We start from the raw sequence: 21,985 nt of genomic DNA, 5'->3' as shown, positions 1-21,985 counted from the left end.
TGGATGTAGCAGCCAGCCTACAAATTTAAGAAGCAAAAAAATAAAATAAAAGGATACTTGGCAAAATCACTGGACTTAGTAACAGACATTGTGAGCAGAGGAATGGGTTTCTCTCGATACCCTTTACTAGTAACATACTTCAACAGAAACCGGGTGCATGGGGCAAATAAACATTTTATTAAATAATTCAGCATCTGAATATCCTAGTCTAGGAGCCATGGTTAAATTTCTAGGTGCTATGGCTCCCTAGCACCTGGGATTTGTCAGGCCCTATATTAATGTTTAATCTTGAAACTACCACCTTCATTTGGAGATTTGGGGTGCTCTTTCAAACACAAGAAAGATTTTAGGGACAAATATAGCAGAGGAGACACTGCAGAAGAGTGAAGATACAGAATACAATGAAGGGAAGTGGCTAAAAGGATGCAGGTTTGATACACATGGGGGTGGGTAAGCATATTTACAGCACAACTGAAGCAGTGAGAAACCAGGAAAAAGCAGATCTAATAAAAACAAGAGGAATGTAAGCTATGCCTTGAAACAAAGGCATTATGAAAAGGATGGATTAAAACATTCAAAATTTAAAATCTAATATTTTTTTAAAATCATTTTTAACTTTCCATTAAACAGAACTTTGTTTAAATGACGTCTGAATGCAGTACAAACTATTGAAGTCTACACTCATAATCTTAAAATTGAATGTGTAGAAAAACAAAACTAGGGGCAGAAAATGTGAATAATATATTACGAATACTACACAACAGATCATATATTTTATTTATTGTCGAACAAAGTATATGTAGGTATACTGTCAAATCACATTAACATCTACTTTGTAGATCATTGAGAAATATACTGTTCCAGGCAGTTACCGACAATTATTTCTGGAATGATTTGGGCATTTGGTCTTCAACTAATCATTGTACTTATGCCACACATCCTAACAAAGAGTGTGCATAAGGAGGACCTGTGGGGATGTGCTCCCCCGCTCCCCCAGGCCCCTTATGCCCCTGCTGTTGTACAAGAGCCCTTAGAGTCTAGAATGCTCCCTGTGCTCCAGAAGGGCTCTGCAAAATCAGAAACAAATTGCTATGTCTCTGATCTTGCAGAGCCTTTCCAGAGCACTAAGGGCATAGAGGGACTGGGGGAGTTGCACAAGGGCTCTCGTCACATCCCCACAGTCCTCCCCTACAAGCAGGCTCTGTTAGTCGGAATGTCAGCCAGTGCCCTGATGTGACCCAAATAGAAATCCTTCATTTTACAATTGCTTTTTAAAGCAGGTATCAGTTTGGCAGTTCAAATGTAGGGGTGTGCACGGAACCGGCAGGCCTCATTCGGGTTGAGTCCAGAAAAGACTCGAACCAGACGGGCCAAGTCCGGCCAACCCCCCCACCCCGGTCCGGACAGTTCACGGATTTTGTTTTAAAGTTTTTTAAATAAATGTAAAAGTACCTTTAGCCTTTTCGGGGGGCTTCCTGCAGGCCACGGGGGGGGTGTCCACGAAGGTTCCCCCTTCCCCCACTGGCCTCTTAAATCACCACTGCGGCCAGGTAAAATGATTCTTTTCAGCCTGTTCGGGCCTCTGTAAGTGCACACAGCAGCCATTTTGGCCACCACCGTGCATGTGTAAACGGCCTATGCAAGGCCTGGCATGGCCCACGGCCTTGCAGAGGTCATTTATGCATGTGCGGTTTTTGGAAAATTTTGGAAAAAACAAAATGGCCACCGCACCACCCTAACCCTAACCCATTTATGCATGCACAGCGTCTGCCAAAATGGCCACCGCCACGCACTAGAGGCCCGAACAGGCCAAAAATGATCAGTTTCCCAGGCCACAGCAGTAATTTCAAAGGCCAGTGGGGGGGGGAACCCTCACGGACCCTCCCACAGCCTACAGGAAGCCCCCCGAAGGGGCTAAAGGTACATTTATTTTTTTTAAAAAAAATTAAAATCCATGAACTGTCCGGAGGTTCCGTTTCATAAATGGAGTGGATTGACAGGAAACTACATATAATCCATTTTATTTTGCTTTGAGTGGATTAATCTGATGAAAAGACACAGAAGCTTGCAGAACTTACCTCACATGCCAATGAGACATAATACGACATATTTAGTTAAATTTTAAAGACAGCCTTACAACTCAACCCTAACCTGCCATGACTGGAACCTGCACTGTAGTGCTTTGTAGTTTACCATTAGAGTGCTCACCTATGGACAACTGCTGAACATCCCAGGTGAGTAGAAAGTTACAAAGCTGTGCCAAAAATAATCATTCTACATAGGGTCAGGGTGAATAAAGGTTGTCAGTATATAAACTGGCTTATTTAGATCTAGCCTTTAAAAAAATCATGACTATCAAGGTATAAACATGTTTACGACAGACCCATGACTTGCCAGAAAACTTTTGCAGACACTTGTATTAACTTCTGAAACTTGTTTTTATTTTCTTTACTACAGCTGGTAAATTTATTTCTGGACTGATATTCCAGCCAAGTATCAAAGAATCTGAAATAGCAATCAGATCAAAACTTACATTGCTAGCTTGACTGGCCACACAGGAAGTAGTCCATGAATTCCTTTTCTTACTGACCCACTTTGCATCTAAAGGAGACTTGTGAATCTCACCTTTTAAAAAGACACCTCTAAAGGGCCCAACATTTTAAGACATATTTCACAGTTGAGAAGACCCAGTGAACACAAATGGCAGCACATAAATATACACAAAAACAAATGTACTTTGTGACATCATTGTACATTGCAGACACCAAAGTACTCTAATGAGATGCTACCACAGCCAACCACTGTTCCCTCTAAGGCGTGCGCACGCTCACAAGTTTTTGGATGTCTGCTCAGTTCATTTTAGATCCCGCTCAGGTTGAATCAGCAAGGCCCAATTCTGAATGCAGGTGTGCACACCTTGATACTGCTGCCCAGAACAGAACTCATTCCGCACAGAGATAAAAAACATTAGAGGAACCACTGCAGCCAACCTGCCCCCTCCAAGTCTAATTCTGCATCAACCTGGTAACTGGACCTTTTATGGTTCTGTGCTGACCTTTGATTTTAAGAAATAAAGTACTCACAATAATTACACAACTCTTTATTTGCGCTCTTAACATTTGTTTTCCTAGTCTAAAATGTACAGTGTTTTATTGACCCATATCACTTTAAAAGCAACTGAGTTGTGTATGTATATAATATATACATACACACACAACTCAGGTGTTATATGTATATGTATATGTATATGTATATGTACATGTACATGTACATGTACATGTACATGTATATGTGTGTGTGTGTGTGTGTGTATTACACAGAGAGAGAGAGAGAGAGAGAGAGAGAGAGAGAGAGAGAGAGAGAGAGAGAGAGAGAGAGAGAGAGAGAGAGAAAAGATTTCGCTTAGCCTTGAAGCAAGACAGCAAAACATGGAGCGTGGGGAATACTGGAACTGGGAATTACTCTGCTTTTCAGTATGTCAGTGGGTGGATGAAGAGTTGGAAGAGACTGCTGCTTGACATGCAGGACAAGAGAGCAAGAATGGGTTAGAGGCAGCAATGGGCAAACTCCCCTCAGTTTCATTCCAAAGGGGCTCTGATAAAAAGAGTTACTTTCCAAACCCCTCCCCCAAAAAACCCCTATTGATTCTGAGCCCATTCTGAAATGTGATTCCCACCACACTTCCAATTACATCATTTGCATCAGATATCACTAGGAACACAACAGAGCCCAAAGGCCTCTTCACCAACTTTCCCCCATGAGCCCTGTCCCAACACCTCCTTCCCTCCAAGATTTACCTAGCAGTACCTGTCACCTCCCTGGCACCTTGAACACTGAAACAGCAGTTGCAAAGACACAAGGAGCCTAAAGAAATATAGCTTCTAGAGCTGCTGGGCCAGCCGCTGGGAGGAGGAGGAGCAGCAGCACTATCACTGCTTTAAGGGCATTTAGTTTATATTTATTATTATTTCTTGTTTACACAGTCAGACAGGTGTTATTGACTGGTTTGTTTTATCCAGACATCGAGTCCTTCCCAAGGACCTGGGATGCCAGAATTTTATTGTCAATTGTTATAGATATCGTCGCAGAATATAGGCTGTCCCCAGTAAAGCTGCTTTTTGTAATTGGCTGATGGTGATTTCTGTGGCCCCTATGGTGTTGAGGTGCTCTTCAAGGTCTTTTGGAACTGCACCCAGGGCGCCAATGACCACTGGGATTATTTGGGTCTTTTTCTGCCACAGCCTTTCAATTTCAATTTGTAGATCTTTGTATTCGGTGATTTTTTCCTATTTCATTTTCTTCGATTCTGCTATCCCCTGGTATTGCTATGTCGATTATTTTGACTTGTTTTTCTTTCTTCTCGACTACAGTTATATCTGGTGTATTGTGTGGCAGATGTTTGTCTGTTTGTAGTTGGAAGTCCCATAATATTTTTACATCTTCATTTTCTACCACTTTTTCAATTTTATGGTCCCACCAATGTTTGGTTACAGGTAGCTTGTATTTTTTGCAGATGTTCCAGTGTATCATCCCTGCTACTTTGTCATGCCTTTGTTTGTAGTCAGTCTGTGCGATCTTTTTACAACAGCTGATTAGGTGGTCCACTGTTTCATCTGCTTCTTTACAAAGGCGACACTTGCTGTTTGTGGTGGATTTTTTGACTTTTGCTCTTATTGCATTTGTTCTTAGTGCCTGTTCTTGTGCAGCCAGTATTAAACCCTTTGTTTCTTTCTTCAAGTTGCCATTCTTAAGCCATTGCCAGGTCTTGGTGATGTCTGATTTTCCACTTATATTGTGCAAATATTGACCATGCAGTGGCTTATTTCTCCATTTTTCTGCTCGGTTCTTGACTTGTTCTTTCTTGTAGGCCTGCTTTCTTTCATTGGTGTTGAATAGTTTCGCATTATTGACCATTTCAAGTGCATCTTCTTCACTGTCCTTGATATATTCTTCAAGGCCTCTTTTCTCCTCCTCTACTGTTTGATGGACTTGCAGCATTCCTCTTCCACCTGAGCTGCAAGGGAGGTATAGCCTATAGACATCACTGCAGGGGTGCAGAGCATGACTGATGGTCATGATTTTCCTGGTCTTACTATCTAGCGTCTCTAGCTCTGCCTGGGTCCAGTCTATTATTCCTGCAGTGTATCTGATAACAGGTATAGCCCAGGTGTTTATGGGTTTAGGTAGAAAATGTATATGAAAAATGAGTGAGGGATAAATAATTTTACAGGAGGATTCCCACCTCAATTTCTTTGTTTCCCCTAAATAGAGTCTGTCATGATTAGCAAATATGATTAGCATTAACCTCTAGATCAGGGCTGAACAACTTCAGCCCTCCAGCTGTTTTTGTTGGAGATGCATGATGGCATCCACTCTTGGCACCAGCAACCCTACTGACCACTGAGGCATTAGGGGTAGAGGTAGTGAGCAAGGGAATCCCCTCTCTGACTATGCTTTCTGTACACTACTTCCCCTTTGTTAGACTGACAATCTCAGGTTTCATTTTCTCACCTGGAAAGAGAGACTTCCACCTTCTCTGTTCCCCTCTTCCTGTATGTATCTAGCAGCAAGGCATGTAGGCCTTATCTATCTCCCTGGTGGATTTCCTAAACAAGCGACTTTATTTATAAAGTAGCTTTATAAATAAGCTACTTTATTCATACCTAAACAAGCCTAAAAATTAATACCTAAATAAGCTACTTTATTAATATTATCTGGAGACATGGAGAGTTCTAGAACTCTCCATGTCTCCAGACAACATTAATTAGCAGTGCTCTCCTTACCTGTGCACGTCCGCTGCAACTGGGGTAGATAAAGAAATCTCCTCTCCAAGCTCTCTAACAGTTTTTGGACCAAAATTCCCATAATTTCCAGTCAACGTGGCCAGTAGTCAGGGATTATGAGGGCTGCAGTCCAACATCTTCAGGAGAGTCAAAGCCATGCAGCCCTGCTCCAGATCATGATTTAAGATTCTAGTAAGGATTGTAAACCTTGATCTGGAGGTAAGTACTAACCATAGTTTCCTTGATTCCAATGTCACAGCAATTATGGTTAGAACATGGAAACTGAGGAGGGAATTGTGATGTGGGTGGGGAAAGGATTCGGGGGAAAGTGTTTGTGCACCCATGGCATCTCCCCACTCCTCTTAACCATGATGTGAGGAACCAGAATATGACATCTGAATTGGATCAATGCTTATCACACAAATAAAATTTGTCAACATGGTTTGCCTTTCCTTATTGCAGGATTGAGGTTTTTAGAAGGCTCCGTATAGTAACCTTAACTTTTAAAGATCAGTTAATTCCTTGATTCTTCTGCTTAAGTAGTTGGACTCTTTGTGCCAAATAGTACTAAGAAATGACGCTGGAGTCAGCAGCAGCCTGTAATAATTGGTGTACAGATCACTAAGCATGTCAAACCATTTTCTGTTCATCCCTGCCCATAAGTCTGCCAGTACTAACCCCACTTATAAACTTGTGTACTTCAACAGACTGAAATGGAAGAATGAGACATCCTCATGCCTTCTAATCAACCCTTACAGTAATATAACAATGCAGAATCAAACTCGTGTTTTGCCCTTCCTTAAAGAACTTTTTGCTTCAGATACTTTAACCTAACAAAAAGGTACCAAGCTCTACCTGCATACATGGATAATCCAAATATTCTTCACTAAAATGATATACTCAAGACACGCTTTGTAATAGTTTATAAAACTGATCATCAGCCTGTATATCTTTGCTTTCCTAGTACCTATTATCCAAAATGCATGGATAATATTTTTAAACAGAATATAACTATCAATAACTTGTGTGTACTTAAAACAATCTGTAAGCTTCTGATATAAGTATAAAAATTTATTTATTCCTATTGCTCAACCTTTGGATTCAGCACCCCAACAGGAGCACTCCCTGGAGGAACCCCAGGAGGAGAGTTGGTCTTGTGGTAACAAGCATGAACTGTCCCCTTTGCTAAGCAGGGTCCACCTTGGTTTGCATTTGAATGGGAGACTGCATGTGAGCACAGTAAGATATTCCCCTTAAGAGATGGAGCCATAGCTCAGTGGAACAGCATCTGTTTGCTTGAATACAGAAGATCCCAGGTTCACTCTCTGGCATCTCCAGGTACGGATGAACAAGACTGCTGCCTGATAGGGATGTGCATGGAATGGCAGGGGCTAGTTCGACAGCAGGGGGGATGTCTTTAAGGGCGGGGGGAGATGCACTTACACCCACCCACCCCCCGGGCAGCAGATTTCCAAAAAGCCCATCAGGGTGGCAGCATACCTCCCTGCCGCCTGGATATAACCGGAAGTACTAGACGCACTCGTGTCAGTTTTGTGCACATGCCCTAGATGTGCAGGCAGGTCTAGTACTTCTGGGTATATCCAGAAAACAGGGCAACGGGGCATCAGGGAGGTATGCTGTTGCCCCAACAGGTTTTGGGGAAGTCATGCACCGGTGGGGGAAATGCAGCGGGGGGAGGGAGTGCATCCTTAAAGGTGGATACACACACCCTGTCGAACCTTCGAGCCGGCCAGGTTTCAAATAAAAGGGCCTCTGAACAGGTTTGTGTACATCCCTACTGCCGAAAACCTTGGAAAGCTGCTGCCAGTCAGTGTAGACAACACTGAGCTAGATGGACCAATGGTCTGACTCCATATAAGGCAGCTTCCTAAGTTCTTATTCCTTTTTCCAAGCTTGATTCATTACCATCTTGGTCTACTTTAGTCTTATAATGCATGATCCAAAATCCAAAGAACCACACAATGAGATCTGCATGCTCAGTGGGGTCTTTTGGCTTGTATTTCTCAATCAATAGCCCACTATGCCTCATGGCAAATCACAAACTTTGCTCTGATGCTTCTGAGCAACAGAAAACCATATTTCAAGTTGGTGTTAAAAAGAAGTCCTAGTTCAGACTACTGTTTTAACATCACACATCTCATGCAACTGAATTGAGATGCAGAGTGCGATTCTTTAATACATATAAACAGTTACTACAGTTTCAACATGGAAACAAAAGAGAGACATAGAACAGGTAAAGAAAAAGTTACTATCTGAAACCTACTTTTGAATATCAATTTGAAATTTGAACCATGCTATCTGAAATTAAGCACATTTTATCACATAGCGAAGTAAACTGGAGGCAGGAAAATATTGCCTCTGCTGAAATCTCCTTCCACAAATGGGTGCTTCACTTTGCTTCATCATAAGGATGGCCACAATGAAATCAAGTCTTTGTATTTATTAAGCAACCCTGCCTTTTATTTAATTGAGTAGCAGCCACCTCTCTATTATGACTTGACAAAGTGTGCCACAAAACTCAAGAGCTGATATATCCTTAAAACTATCGAGTTGATTTCAACAAGCCTAATCTTATTCTTCCAACAAGAGTGATAACTCTCTCTCATGCAGGGTGGATTTGATTTAAATCAAACTGATTTAAATCACGATTTAAATCACTAGCAGGGTGGATAAAAATCAAAAAAATCCGATTTAAATAAAAAAATCCGATTTAAATCAAAAAAATCCGATTTAAATCAAAAAAATCCGATTTTTTTGATTTAAATCAGATTTTTTTTATTTTTATCCACCCTGCTAGTGATTTAAATCGTGATTTAAATCAGTTTGATTTAAATCAAATCCACCCTGCGTCTCATTCCTGCAAGAATGATTCCAGAAGAATCACGAAAAACGAAGACTGTCCTCAATCAACAAATACAGAGTAAAATTAAAGTTGGCATTCAGTTTATCTGAACTGATAATAGCTATTGACAGTTACAGGAGGCCTTAACAAATTTTATTTGGTTCTACAAGTCAGCTTAAAAAGTTAGGGGCCAAACAATGGACATTTGACAAAATTACCAGACTTGGTGATGAACATCGTAGAGAAGGGTGATAAATGGGCTTCTCTTTATCCCCTTTACAAGTGCCTAGGATGAACAGAAACAGGGCGCCTGGAATAAACAAAGACTTTATTAAGTAACTCTACCACTGACTATCCTAGCCAAGCCACCATGGTTAAATTTCTAAGTGCCATGGCTATCTGGCACCTGGGATTTATCAAGCCTTGAGTTACAGATATTTCAGTCATGCACTTGAACATATGAGCTCTTATGTTGAGCTAAACCAATGATCCATCCAACCCAGTATAGTCTCCTCTAACTCACAGCAGCTCTCCAGGGTCTTAGGCAGAGGTCTTTCTCAGCCCTGCTTCCTGACAACTGACAACCATATGGCTGCAGGTGCTAAGGACTAAATTGAGAATCCTCTGGTTGCAAAGTCCACTGATCTATGGCCCTTCCCCATTTGAAGGATCTTGGCAAAACATAATGTTGAAGTAACATGCCACACAAACAGACAACAGCAAACACTGGTTTCTATGTGTGAATTAATGTTCAACTATTTGTTAATGCTGCCCGAGTGCAACTAAGGTTATACACACTGTAATGCAAGACAAATTAACAAGTTGTCTATAGTAGCTGAGAATATGAAAACTGTCACTGATAGCAGCAAAGTAGTGTGTTGTTAAAGTTCAGGATGTTCAACAACTTGGCATTTCCTTTGTTGTTTCCTTATCTGTGCTACCGGCCCAGTGAAAGATCAAAAGTCAGAGAAATAACTTGGGCTTTTCTTATAACAGGCATATTTATGTAGACTGAAATGTACTTCTTTCTAATATCTACCTGGTTTTAATGCAATCTTTTCTACCAATTATATATCCCCAACAGCATCAGAAGTAGTTCACATGAGTATTTTACCTATTACAAGAATTAAGTGCCATCTAATCCCTTACTGAGCACATATGAGCCAGCATGTTGTACCAATGCAACAACTCAGAACAGTGTTAACTACACACCAGAACATCTGCTTTGTGTAAAGTTTAGCACAAGCTATATTTAGATGGAGGCAGGGTGCGATGATAGGGGAGAATATTATGCACCAGGTTGCTTGTGTCAAACAGGAGAACAGACATACTTTTCGCTGATACAATGCTATAGCCACAAAATGTAAACTTAACAAAACCTATGTACTAAATGTCAAGAACCATAAACCAGCCAAACCCTCAGACACTCACTGGAATACAAACGACTAAACACTTGTAACATCTTAAGTGTTGTCACAGCAGCATTCTTTTGCCTGGAGTCATAGGATTCAGCCGCCAGTTTTACTAGAGACACCTAGAAACCACTGTGGTGAAAACTGCCTTTAAAAGCTGTATTGAAAGACAGGATATACATATTTCAAAGTGAATACATAGTCCACAACAACAACAGCACTATTAAGACCTTTTTAGTCAAACTGACTTATTGTGGCCAAGGATAAGGCAAGATGATATGGGATGGGATTAATCAATGTAACAGAGTTGCTATTAACATATTGTTATTTGCCCCGAGGCCTTGGGATGAGACAGGCTATACATAGAATAAAAATAAATCAATAACCGTTAGCTGTTTTTAAAAAAAGTTTCCAAGCTTATTTTTTACCCATGCTTTTAAAACTGTGATAATTACTTACAGAAGTAGTGACCATAAGCCATTCCTATAACATTTATCAGTCATACGACAATGATAATGTTATTTTGGGATTTGAACCCGGAAGTTGTTGCCTCTATAAACATACCTGCCAATTTCTTGTCAACTAGTACAAAAAGGTCCTCCTCAAGCAGTACACATTATCATCTTCAAACAGCTTTACTATAAAGCAATTTATCAGCATCAATTTACGCAAATATAAAAAAGAGAATCCACTTTGGAGGCATACCATATTTCCACCACAAAACAACTAATCAATACTATGGGCTTCCCAAGCAGATGTTGGACAGTGTTTAATTATTCAGCTGGCAATCTTATTACTGACGTCAACAGATGACTCCAGGAAGTGAATCCTCTTAGCTGGTTAATGTATAACAAAGAGCAATCATTCCTAAAGAAATTGAGCACCAGCTGTTCTCACATTTTAGTGCACTACTAAATATTACTCAGAGTAAGTGCTGCTTACTTAGAGTTAGCAAGACACACCTGTCCACCAAAGTTCACATGTAGCTCTCCCTAGGGAAGTTATGCCTCTTTTAAAAAAGAAATCTTCCAACAAAATAACTACTTTGGGGAGAGAAAAGAAAAAACAATTATAATTATTTTAATCAAGAGGCAATATGTACTGTGATATTCCTAATTGCTGCTCCCACTCGCCATTTCTTATTCCATAGAATTTAGTTGTTCATATAATAAATGCTATTCAAAACCAGCCAATCAAATCAGAAACTATTTCAGGTATACTGTAGACCAAACTATTTTTATAGAAACAAAGACATGGGAGTACTCCTAGAGTCAAGAACAATAATGTCCAGCATTTGAGAATACTGTGCTAACTGGTGTATATATTTCCACAATAAAGCTCACTCAGACAATGAATTTGAAAAACGCTCTTGGAAAAGAGTATGACTTTGTAACGATTCATGTTTCCAGAAGCATTTTTCAAAGTCACTGTCTGAGCAATCTTTATCTTATATCAGCCTGTTTAAATTGCTACATTCTGCTCACTATCAGTATATTTAGCAGTGTGACATTATAGCAAAATCTCACTAGAATTGTCTGTCTACCTTATGCCTTTGGACATCTGATTACATGCAAAGTCCTAACAACAAATCTGACCGGAACAGGACACCAAGTTCAAGCTGAAAGAGTCAGACTTAAGGCCTTGCTTCTCTTTTCCTCTCCTCCACCGGTTCCAGGTAGAACACGCTAAGAAAAGTCATGGGATTAACTTGGCATTTCAGGCTAAGCTTAGCCTGGCATCCAGCCAAAGATACTTTAGTGGTATGTTTTCTACTTGCATTTTTATTTATGTACAATTTTTAACTCACCTAGCTCAGGCATTCTAGGTGGCATGCAGTAATAAATAGAGTATCTAAAAATACAGTATCAAAATGGATGACACTGATATGAAAGGATATCTAAACAAAAACGTGCATAATTTCTACAGCATCTGCAGGTTTGGGTGGTAACATCTCAGTTGGAAGCAAAGAAGGGGCCACAGCTGATATGCCCTTTTGCAAAAGCAGAACCAGCCTCATTTCCTAGGAAGAGATTCTCTCGCATGCTGCCTGATGTTATAGAAAAGGAAGGCTTATCCTCGTTTCCAGGGAAATCAATGAAAGAAACAGCAGGCAAAATTGTTTGTCACATGATTGCCATACCTCAGGTAGCTCTACCCATATGGAGAGCCTATCAGTTGTAACTTCCAGACAGAAGACAGTTTTTACCATGTTGTCATAACTGTTTAGAAATGCAGCACATGTTTACCATGTGGCCCAAGACTACAACCAGCCAGCACACAGTTATGCTTCCATCCTATCTAGTTTTAAGTGGTCACCATGTGATAAATGATCATGCAGTTCTGTTTTGTGAGGTTTCTGAAGGGTCAGAAAATGTCACCAGATTGTAGCTTTACTGGGAAATACTACATATCATAGGTTGTATGGGTCACACTTCTTCCTTCTGATTCCAAACAGACTAGTGCCAGGGGCAAAGTGCTTGGAAGTTGCTGCCGTTTTCACTATCTCCTCAGCCCCAGTTAAGGCAGTGAATTGGGATTCGAGCGAGAGCCCTCAATACCCAAAAACCCAGTCCAACAAGTACTGTTCTAATACCCAGATCTCAAGCTCCAAGGCAAGGAACTCAATAAATACAGCTTTATTTAATGGGTTTAAATACAGTTTGCTAGCCAATGTTCTCTTTGCTCCTCAGCTTAGGAAAACAATTCTTACTATAACCAGCAGTAGGAAGCATCCCCCTCCCCAAATGCCATTCTAAGATAGGTCTGCACAACTTTGGCCCTCCAGCTTTTGTTGAACGACAACTCCCATCATCCCCAGCCACAGTGTCCAATAGTCAGAAACAATGGGAGCTGCAGTCCAGCATCTGCACACAACTGAAGTTGAGTACCCCTGTGCTAAAACAGGGGAGGAATAATTCCATTATCTATATTACCAAAATGAGACTCTAGCCTTGATCTAGTCTAGATCTCTCCCAAAAGATCACCTGACTGCTACAACTGAACTGGTTTCCTTCATTATTAGGTCAATAATAAAGTCCAGTCTCACCCTGTACTTTACCTTCAGAGGTAAAATCTCCTCCCCTCAGATCCAAACATGAACATGTTCTGCCTGTACTTCACTATTCATCACTAGTCAATATTATATTCCTTAATTCTCTTTTCTGCCTTGGGCTCTCTCTACTACATAATATAATATATCAATCAGTCCCAATACAACAGTTAGTCAAGCTTCCTAGTGTACAGTCCTTACTAGACATTATTAATCTTCCCCTCCCTGAGCCTAGTTGGGATCAATCATTGATCCTGCCTGGGCCAAGAACTATAGTTCCAGATTTGCACCAGCCCAGCTGTACAGTTCCAGCCCTCCACACCTCAGCAATGTTCCTGCTACATCATTATCCTTCTACATCCTTGCTGCTTCTATTCATGAGTCAATGCTCTCCCTACTCCACCCAGCCCTTCAACCAATGCTCACCCAGCTTCCCCACCTCATCAGAAGTCACACAGCCTAGCAAAACCATCACAGAATAATCCAGTCATTCAGCCCCCTTACTTCAAGACTGACCGCATTCTACCCATGTTTGCTAGAAGGTTTTACCCACCATTCATGAGTAATGCTTGTCCCATGTCCTACCATCTCCCATTCCAAATCCCGAAGTTGCTGCTAATCCTCAATTAACATTGATACCATCTCCAAATCTGGAACACCCATGAGATGCCTAAAGAGGGACCTTTTACAGAGATTACTCTCTTATTTAGCAGGGGGAGAGCAACTGTTCTTATTCATCCCAGAACATCCTGCTAGGTCGGTTGCTGGTGTCTGTCTCCCTTGTGCTTCTTAGACTGTGAGACCCTTTGAGACAGAAAACTATTTTCTTGGTTCTATGCTATGTAAGCCATTTTGAGAACTTTTAAAAAAACAGTATTCAAATATTACAAATAAACATTCTTTATTGCTATCTTAACAATCAGGAAATACTCCTTCACATATTTCAAACTTGGACAATGCCACACCTCTCCCTTCCTTTACCTACTCCGTGTTTTATACAACCCCCGCTTGCTAATAATCATTAAACACTTGCTCCCATTGTTGTTACCACACTCATAATGGAACACTAATCGATAGGCCTCCCTTTACATCACCACCAATATCTACAACAAGGTCTGCTCCAGGCCCTGCCAGAGCAATAGCTTTCTATGCTCAAGTCATTGTAGTCACTCACCACCCCACTCAACCACAACACAGGCCCTGCTATCCACTCTTAAGCAACTCCAATGCTGCTGTTCCTGAGCATCTGTGTTAGTTCCCCTCCCATTTCAGTCCCCAGACTCAAGCCATCCCTGTTCATCAGACAATGCCACCCACCTTCACACTGCCCTACAGTATTCTCAACAGACAAGAAAGAAGACATCCCTTCTTTCTCCCTCTGAACCACCACTACAACCCTACCTCTCTTTCACAATACCCAAATATTACAATTACCCTGCCCAACCCCAAGTGACAGGTCTACATCCTCCCATCCTTTCCAGTATCCACAAACACCGGCTACACAAATGCAAACCTACCCCACCACCACTACCACCTCAGGCTCCCACACAAGCAGATGTTCACTTTCTGTTCAGTCAGCAATGCACACACCTGAAGGGGTCACCACCCCATCTCAATCTACTACACCGAATATGTAGATAGCACTTTTCAACAAAAGTTCTCAACGTGGTTTCCACAGAAGAACAAAGACACAACAGTTTTGTGTCCCTAAAGGAGTCGCAATCTTTAAAAAAGAAAGAAAGGCAGGCAGACAAGGGAGGCACCAACAAGAGCCACTAGACGGATGCTGGGCTGGGGCTGGATAAGGACAGATGCTCTCCCCGCTGCTAAAAAAATAAAGAGAAAAACGTCGCTTTAAAAAGGTGCCTCTTAGTCTCTGCATTCTTCGCAGAGGATGTTCTCTTTCTTTTCACGAGCAACACACACACAGCCCCCCTGAAAGGTCCGCCCCGTATCCCAAATCACAAGATTTCATTTCATTAAGTTCTGCCACCCCGGCGCTGCCTCCCTGGCCAGGCCCAGCCGAGCCCCGCTCCGCTCCCACGCCCCCCAAGCCCCGGCTTCAGCTCTCACCCCACTCGAGGAAGTCAGAGACCAGCCGGTCTCGCCGCAGCGGCGAGTCGCGGCTGCACTCGGTGTAGAGGCCGACCAGAAGATCCAGCAGCGCTTCCACGCTCAGGACGCTCTCGTTGCGCCGCGGCCCGTCCACCAGCAGCTGCTCCAGCTTCTTCAGCCGCACCTTGGCCGACATGGTGGTGGCGGCGGCGGCGGCTGGGGCGAGAGGGCCGAGCAGTCGGTCGGTCAGTCCGTCCAGGCGCAGGAGGGAGCGGCCGAGGCTGCGAGGAAAGTGGGCAGCAGGGAGGAGGAAGAGGAGGAGGCGCCGCCTCAGGCTCTGGGCAGCGGCGGCGGCGGCATCCGACTCTCCGGCCGCGCCTCCCTCAGCGCCCTGCGAGGGCCGGCGATGAAGGGCCCCGGGCCCGGCTGGAGCGGCGGCGGCTTCGTCTCCTCGCTACGCCCGCATTTGGCGAGGCCTCCCGGAACGGCGGCGGCGGCGGCTCCTCCAGGCTCAGCGCCAGGCCCAGCTGGTCCATGGGCCGGTCCCTCCCTCCGGACCCGCCCTCTCGCTTCGCCTGGCAACGGAGGAGGAGGAGGAGGAGGAAGCCGCGGCCGCGGTGACTGAGGGGTCTCTGCTGCGACGGCCACCGCGCGGCAGCCAAGGACGGCCGCCTCGTCTCCTCAGGGCTCCCCGGCGGCGAGGTGCCTTTCCCAGCAGGAGGAAGAGCAGCAGCAACTCCGGCCAGTGACGCCCACCCCACCAACGCCGCCGGCGTCTCTCCTTTTCCTCCTCCGCGCCGCCCCCACCTCCCCCCAGTCCCCGCGCGCGGGCGTCTGGGATCGGGATGGGACGGGCGAAAGGGATGGAAGGGTGGTCTGAGGAGAAGCCAGAGGGAATTGGACCTAGTCGCTTGCCGTAGTTGCTGGGAATAAGCGGCTTGCCCCGGCCATGACCATCCGGGAAGAGGGGGGGGGGAGCGCTCGGCAGATTCGCTAGTTGTGCAACCTGGAAAAAAAAAAGCCCTTGCAGGGAATATCCTTGGTTTCCTCGGCACTGATTCCAAGCCTCACTCCTCCTCTCCAAGAGGAAGCAGCGTGTTGATTCTCATCAGCATATTCGTACCTGGTTTTGTTGAAATAATAATAATAATAATAATAATAATAATAATAATAATAATAATAATAATAATAATTACCCTAGTTACCTGAATCTGAGACTAGGTTTCCCCCAAAGTTCTTTCATATTCGCAATCGGGGGTCGTCTTAAATTCAGAGTCCTCTTCCTTTACAGGTAGAGCTTTACAGGTAGAGCCTTTATTCCTTAAGAGGATCGTCTAGAGTGCCCTTCCTTTCTGGCAGATGCGGTACTTAGGTTTGTAGGATAGAAAAGTCGGTTGCCTACGAAAACTAAACGGTGGTGCTGCACTAAGGTTCTTGTCACTTTTTATTCTTTTCCTGGGCAGGACGCCAGTGACTTGGAACAACTGCGTGAAAGTGGGAAATGGTGTAGCCTTCCCCACCAGGCTGATAATAAGTGTAGAAAAATCTTGCTCTGTTGAATGTCTGTCTGTCATACAGGTGTACAAGGCTGGGGTCGTGATGTTTGCTTTTCAGACTTTTCAATCAGATATACCTTTTTATTCCTTGAACATGCCCTTTAAGAATCTATCTTGGAGTGGAGTTGCACACTCCTAGTACTTTATAAGATCCTATTTGTAATGCCTCCTTATTGCATCTTCCCCTTTGACTTTGTAATCGTTCTTTATTTGTTACATAAAACATAATTTAAAGATTTGGTACCTTGAGATGACTGCTGCCTTTGTGAGGAAGTGGGTCTCCTCAGAGACTTAGACTGGGTCTCCTCAGAGTGGAAGTGGGTCTCCTCAGAGACTTAGACTGCAATTCTCCCCATATTTCATTGGCAGTAAGACCAAATAACTTCAGCCAACTAACTAGCATGCATAGGATTGCCCTGGAGAGTCACTGCCAATCAGAGTAGACAATACTAAACTAGATGGACCAATGGTTTGACTCAATAGTCAACAGTTTCTTATGTTAACCATAGTATTAGAAGCCCAGTTATTATGTATACCAAAAAGGAGGAAAGGTACCACCAAGTCCGAGAAGATGCCAACTTGGCTAACCAGTAAAGTCAAGGAAGCTATAAAGGATGAGAAGAATTTCTTCAGAAATTGGAAGACCTGTCCAAATGAAGAGAACAAAAATGTAAACCCTGGCAAAAGAAATGCAAGGAGACAATAAGGGAAGTGAAAACAGAGTTTGAGGAGCTCTGGCAAAAGAAATGCAAGGACAGAGGATAAGGAACTGAGTCAGGTAGAGGTGATGAGAGATAATGTTCTAAACTGTGTGGGAAAATGAAAGATTAACAAATCGCCAGGACCAGAAGGCATCCACCCAAGAGTCCTTAAAGAACTCAAATGTGAAATTGCCAACCTCCTTGCAAAAATATGTAACTTATCTCTGCAGTCAGGCTCTGTACCAGAGGACTGGAAAGTAGCCAATGTAACACCAATTTCCAAAAAGGGATCCGAGAAATTACAGGCCAATTAGCTTAATGTCAGTTCTGGGCAAATTGATGGAAAGCATTGTCAAATATAAAATTGTTAGGCATATAGAAGAACAGGCCCTGCTGAAGGAGAACCAGCATGGCTTCTGCAAAGGTAAATCTTTCCTCACCAACCTTTTGGAGTTCTTTGAGAGTGTCAACGGGCATCCAGATAAAGATGATCCAGTTGACATAGTATACTTGCATTTTCAAAAAGCTTTCGACAAAGCTCCTCATCAAAGACTCTTGAGAAAACTCGGCAGTCATGGGATAAGGGGATGGTCTCATGTGTGGATTGGTAACTGGTTGAAGGACAGGAAACAGAGGGTAGGTATAAATGGACAGTTCTCTAAATTGAAGAAAGTAAGAACTGGGGTTCCCCAGGAATCAGCACTGGGATCAGTGCTTTTTGATTTATTCATAAATGATCTAGAAGTTGGGATAAGCAGTAAGGTTGCCAAATTTGCATATGACACCAAACTATTATGAATATGACAAATATTTATATATCGCTTTTCAAAAAAGTTCCCAAAGTGGTTTACATAGATATAAATAAAATGGCTCCCTGTCCTCAAAGGGCTCACAATCTAAAAAAGAAACATAAGATAGACACCAGCAACAGCCACTGGAGGGGTTCTGTGCTGGGGTTGATAGGGCCAGTTTCTCTCCACCTGATAAATAAAAAGCATCACCACTTCTAAAAGGTGCCTCTTTGCTCAGTTATCAGGGGGTAACTGAGGGAGTACCCTATTGGGAGTACTGAGATCCACAACAGATTGTGAGGAGCTCCAAAAGGATCTCCAAACTAGGAGAGTGGGCAACAAAATGGCAGCTGCAGTTCGCTGTTAACAAGTATATAGTGATGCATACTGGGGCAAAAAACCCCAACTTCACATATCTGCTGATTGGGTCTGAGCTGTTGGGGACAGACCAGGAGAAAGATCTTGGGATTGTGGCAGACAACCCATGGCACAATGTGCAGCAACTGTGAAAAAGGACAATTGCATGCTTGGAACCATTAGGAAGGAGACTGAAAATAAAACTGCTAAAACCATAATGCCCTTGAACAAATCTATGGTGCAGCCACATTTGGAGTACTGTGTACAGTTCTGGTCACCATACCTCAATAAAAATATTATAGAACTAGAGCATTTTCCTTATTGGGAGAGGCTACAATATCTGGGGCTTTTTAGTTTAGAAAAAAGACGACTGAGGGGAGACATATTAGAGGTCCATAAAATTATGCATGGTATGGAGAGAGATAATTTTTTCTCCCTCTCACATTGGGAGAACCAGGGGTCATCCCATGAAACTGATTGCCAATAAATTTAGGACTGACAAAAGGAAGTACTTTTTCACACCACACATAATTAACCTATGGAATTCTCTGCCACAAGATGTGGTGACAGCTGCCAGTGTGGATAGCTTGCAGACGTGTTTAGATAAATTCATGGAGGACAAGTCTATCAATGGCTACTAGTCTGAGGGCTATAAGCCACCTCCAGCCTCGGAGGCAAGGTGCCTCTAAATACCAGGTCCTGGTATTTAGCAACAGGAGCTAAATACCTGGAGAGCAACAGAAGGAGAGAGGGCATGCCCTCAGCTCTTGCCTGTGGGGTTCCCAGTTGCATCTGGTGGGCCACTGCGTGGAACAGGCTGCTGGACTAGATAGGCCTTGGGCCTGATACAGCATGGCTGTTCTTATGTTCCTACCTCATTACTATCATATGCTTAAATTTCTCCCATTGTCATCAGTGTCCCTGAGAAATGCTTGGCTTCATCTGGATTGTGCCCATTGTGACATATTGATTGAATTACACCTAATAGCGCAGCGGGAAAGTAACTTGCCTAGAGAGCAGGAGGTTGCAGGTTCGAATCCCCGCTGGTATGTTTCACACACTATGATAAACCCCTATATCAAGCAGCAGTGATAAAGGAAGATGCTGAAAAGCATGATCTCATACTGCGCAGGTGATGGCAATGGTAAACCCCTCCTGTATTCTACCAAAGAAAACCACAGTTTCTGTGGGCGCCAGGAGTCAACACCGACTTGACGGCACAACTTTACCTTTTACACATACTACAGGTGGCCAGCCACCTAATGGCGCAGCAGGGAAATGACTTGACTAGCAAGCCAGAGGTTGCCAGTTCGAATCCCCGCTGGTATGTTTCCCAGACTATGGGGAAAACACTTATACTGGGCAGCAGCGATATAGGAAGATGCTGAAAGGCATCATCTCATACTGTGTGGGAGGCAGCAATGGTAAACCCCTCCTGTATTCTACCAAAGAAAACCACAGGGCTCTGTGGGCGCCAGGAGTCAACACTGACTCGATGGCACACTTTACCTTTACAGGTGGCCAAAGTTAAGCCTAAGAGCTGAACACCCGAGTTCTCGTATGGCAAGGGCTTCTGTTTGGTATTCGTTTCCGTGTGTGTAAACTGCCCAGCCCACAAAGGCTCAGAGCGCACATAGCAACCGCATCAGACCAAAATGCCAGCATAGAATTTTAAACAAACAAACTTCATCAAGGCCACTCCTTTTAAAAAAAACACAATCTTTAGTTCTTCTTGGCTCCTGGATGCTTATCCAAACAGAAAAGTCTCACATTGCCCCTAGAAAGTGTTCAAGCTCAGTCTGTGAAGTGAAGGAGAGTCCCAGTGCTTGGGAACAAAGTGTCTGGTACGTTCCTCATGTCATCTGCTCTCCCCAAAGCCCACCACCCTCGACCCACTGCATTTTTCATCCCTCCTTTTGCAAAGAGAGTAACTAGTCAAGTATTTTTGATTTTACATTTATATCCTGCTATTCCTCCAAGGATTTTGGAGCAGTGTACATGGTTACATTTATCCTCGCAACAACTCTGTGAGGCAGGTTAGGCTGAGAGATAAGTGACTGGCCCAAAATCACCCAGTGAGTTTCATTTTTATTTAGCAGGGGGAGAGCAACTGGCCATATCCATCCCCAGCACAGCATCCCTCCAGCGGCTGTTGCTGGTGTCTATCTTATGTTTCTTTTTTAGATTGTGAGCCCTTTGGAGACAGCGAGCCGTTTTATTTATTTATATTCGTGTACATTGCTTTGGGTACTTTTGTTGAAAAGCGGCATATAAATATTTGTCGTATTTGTAAGAGTGATTGTGTGAGAGGCTAGAGCTGGGGGGGATGGAGGAAAACCCGGGTAGCTTTTCCTCCTACCTTGCTTCCACACAACTGAAAATTGGGAGCACACACAGCTCCCCAACCCGGGTAGAACACAATGAGGTTCTTCTCATGATTATTTTATTTATCATTTATTTATTTATCACATTTATATACCGCCCGAACTTTCGTCTCTGGGCTGGATTAGTGAGAAGAGCCTCTAGGGGGTTAGCGAGGAGAGCGGGCTTAGCCTGCTCTCCCCTCACACAAGCAGCAGTCTGCTCTGGAGGGCCGCAGCGGCTGCCCGCACGACTGTTGGCTCCGTCACGGGGCCGGCCGGGGCTGGGGAGTTCAGGGGCCACGCAGCCCCCGCTCCAGCATGCCCTGAGCATGTGCAGAGTGCAGAGACCCCCGAGCCGGGAGGCTGCTTTTCAGCCTCCCAGCCAAGGGTCTACTCATGAGTTGTCGTGGCGCGGAGCCGCACAGCGGCAACACACGAGTAAAAAAACTGGGTTTGCAGAGCGCTCACTCCGCAAACCTGGTTTAAGGGCAGGGGCACTGTAGCGGGTTACCCGCTTAGGAACCATTGGGCTTGCAGCCGAGCCCGGTGGTTAGCCTCAGTTTTTGGTTGTGTGGATGACCTAATAAGGTTGATTAAGGTTTTAGTCTTTAGCATATTGAATGGTTACTGAGAATCTTCATGTTGCAATAAAGCAGGAAAACAATGGCTTGAATGAGTCTCACTGCTGCTCCCCTGGTTTTTTTGCTGTGTAACATCCAAAGTGAGTCATAAATCTCACCCACTGTGAGATTTGCAAATCCCAGAAGGTCATCTGTGGCTCACAGATATGGCTACAGTTTATTTGAGCCAAAAAGCTATAAAAAAGAGGGAATATTAAACTGCAGTTTAAAAATACAAGCCTTCAACAGTGACAATCAGTTCTCCATAAAGAACAGATGGAACAACAGTTTTGTCACACATCATGAGAGCAAGTCTGGCTCCTGCAAAATAACATCTGAGGACACAACCTGACAAGTGGCATACTTAACCTTCCCTGTTTACACCATTTCTGAGCTACGTATAAAGTAACTGTTTCACTAATATAAAGCAAGAAT

The 21,985-nt window shown here is 43.5% G+C and overlaps 1 protein-coding gene across 8 annotated transcripts in view; it reads right to left on the bottom strand.

Moving 5' to 3' along the window:
- The window catches only part of CDC42BPB (CDC42 binding protein kinase beta), a 174,891-nt gene extending 158,745 nt beyond the window's left edge, over positions 1 to 16,146 (bottom strand). For 3 of the 8 annotated variants that reach the window (XM_053257816.1, XM_053257842.1, XM_053257826.1), the window contains exon 1: positions 15,181 to 16,145. In XM_053257816.1, the coding sequence (XP_053113791.1) occupies positions 15,181 to 15,358 (178 nt within the window). In that variant the 5' untranslated portion in view covers positions 15,359 to 16,145. Of the gene's footprint in view, positions 1 to 8,864; positions 8,902 to 15,180 lie in introns of those variants that run through there. The other 5 variants (XM_053257836.1, XM_053257853.1, XM_053257862.1 and 2 more) reach the window with 3 other exon arrangements.
- Between the last annotated feature and the right edge of the window lie 5,839 nt (positions 16,147 to 21,985).

Source organism: Hemicordylus capensis, chromosome 1 (genome assembly GCF_027244095.1).
Source record: "Hemicordylus capensis ecotype Gifberg chromosome 1, rHemCap1.1.pri, whole genome shotgun sequence".
NCBI lineage: Eukaryota > Metazoa > Chordata > Lepidosauria > Squamata > Cordylidae > Hemicordylus > Hemicordylus capensis.
Note: the sequence above shows the minus strand (reverse complement) of the source record. Positions and strands in the feature narration are given on the sequence as shown.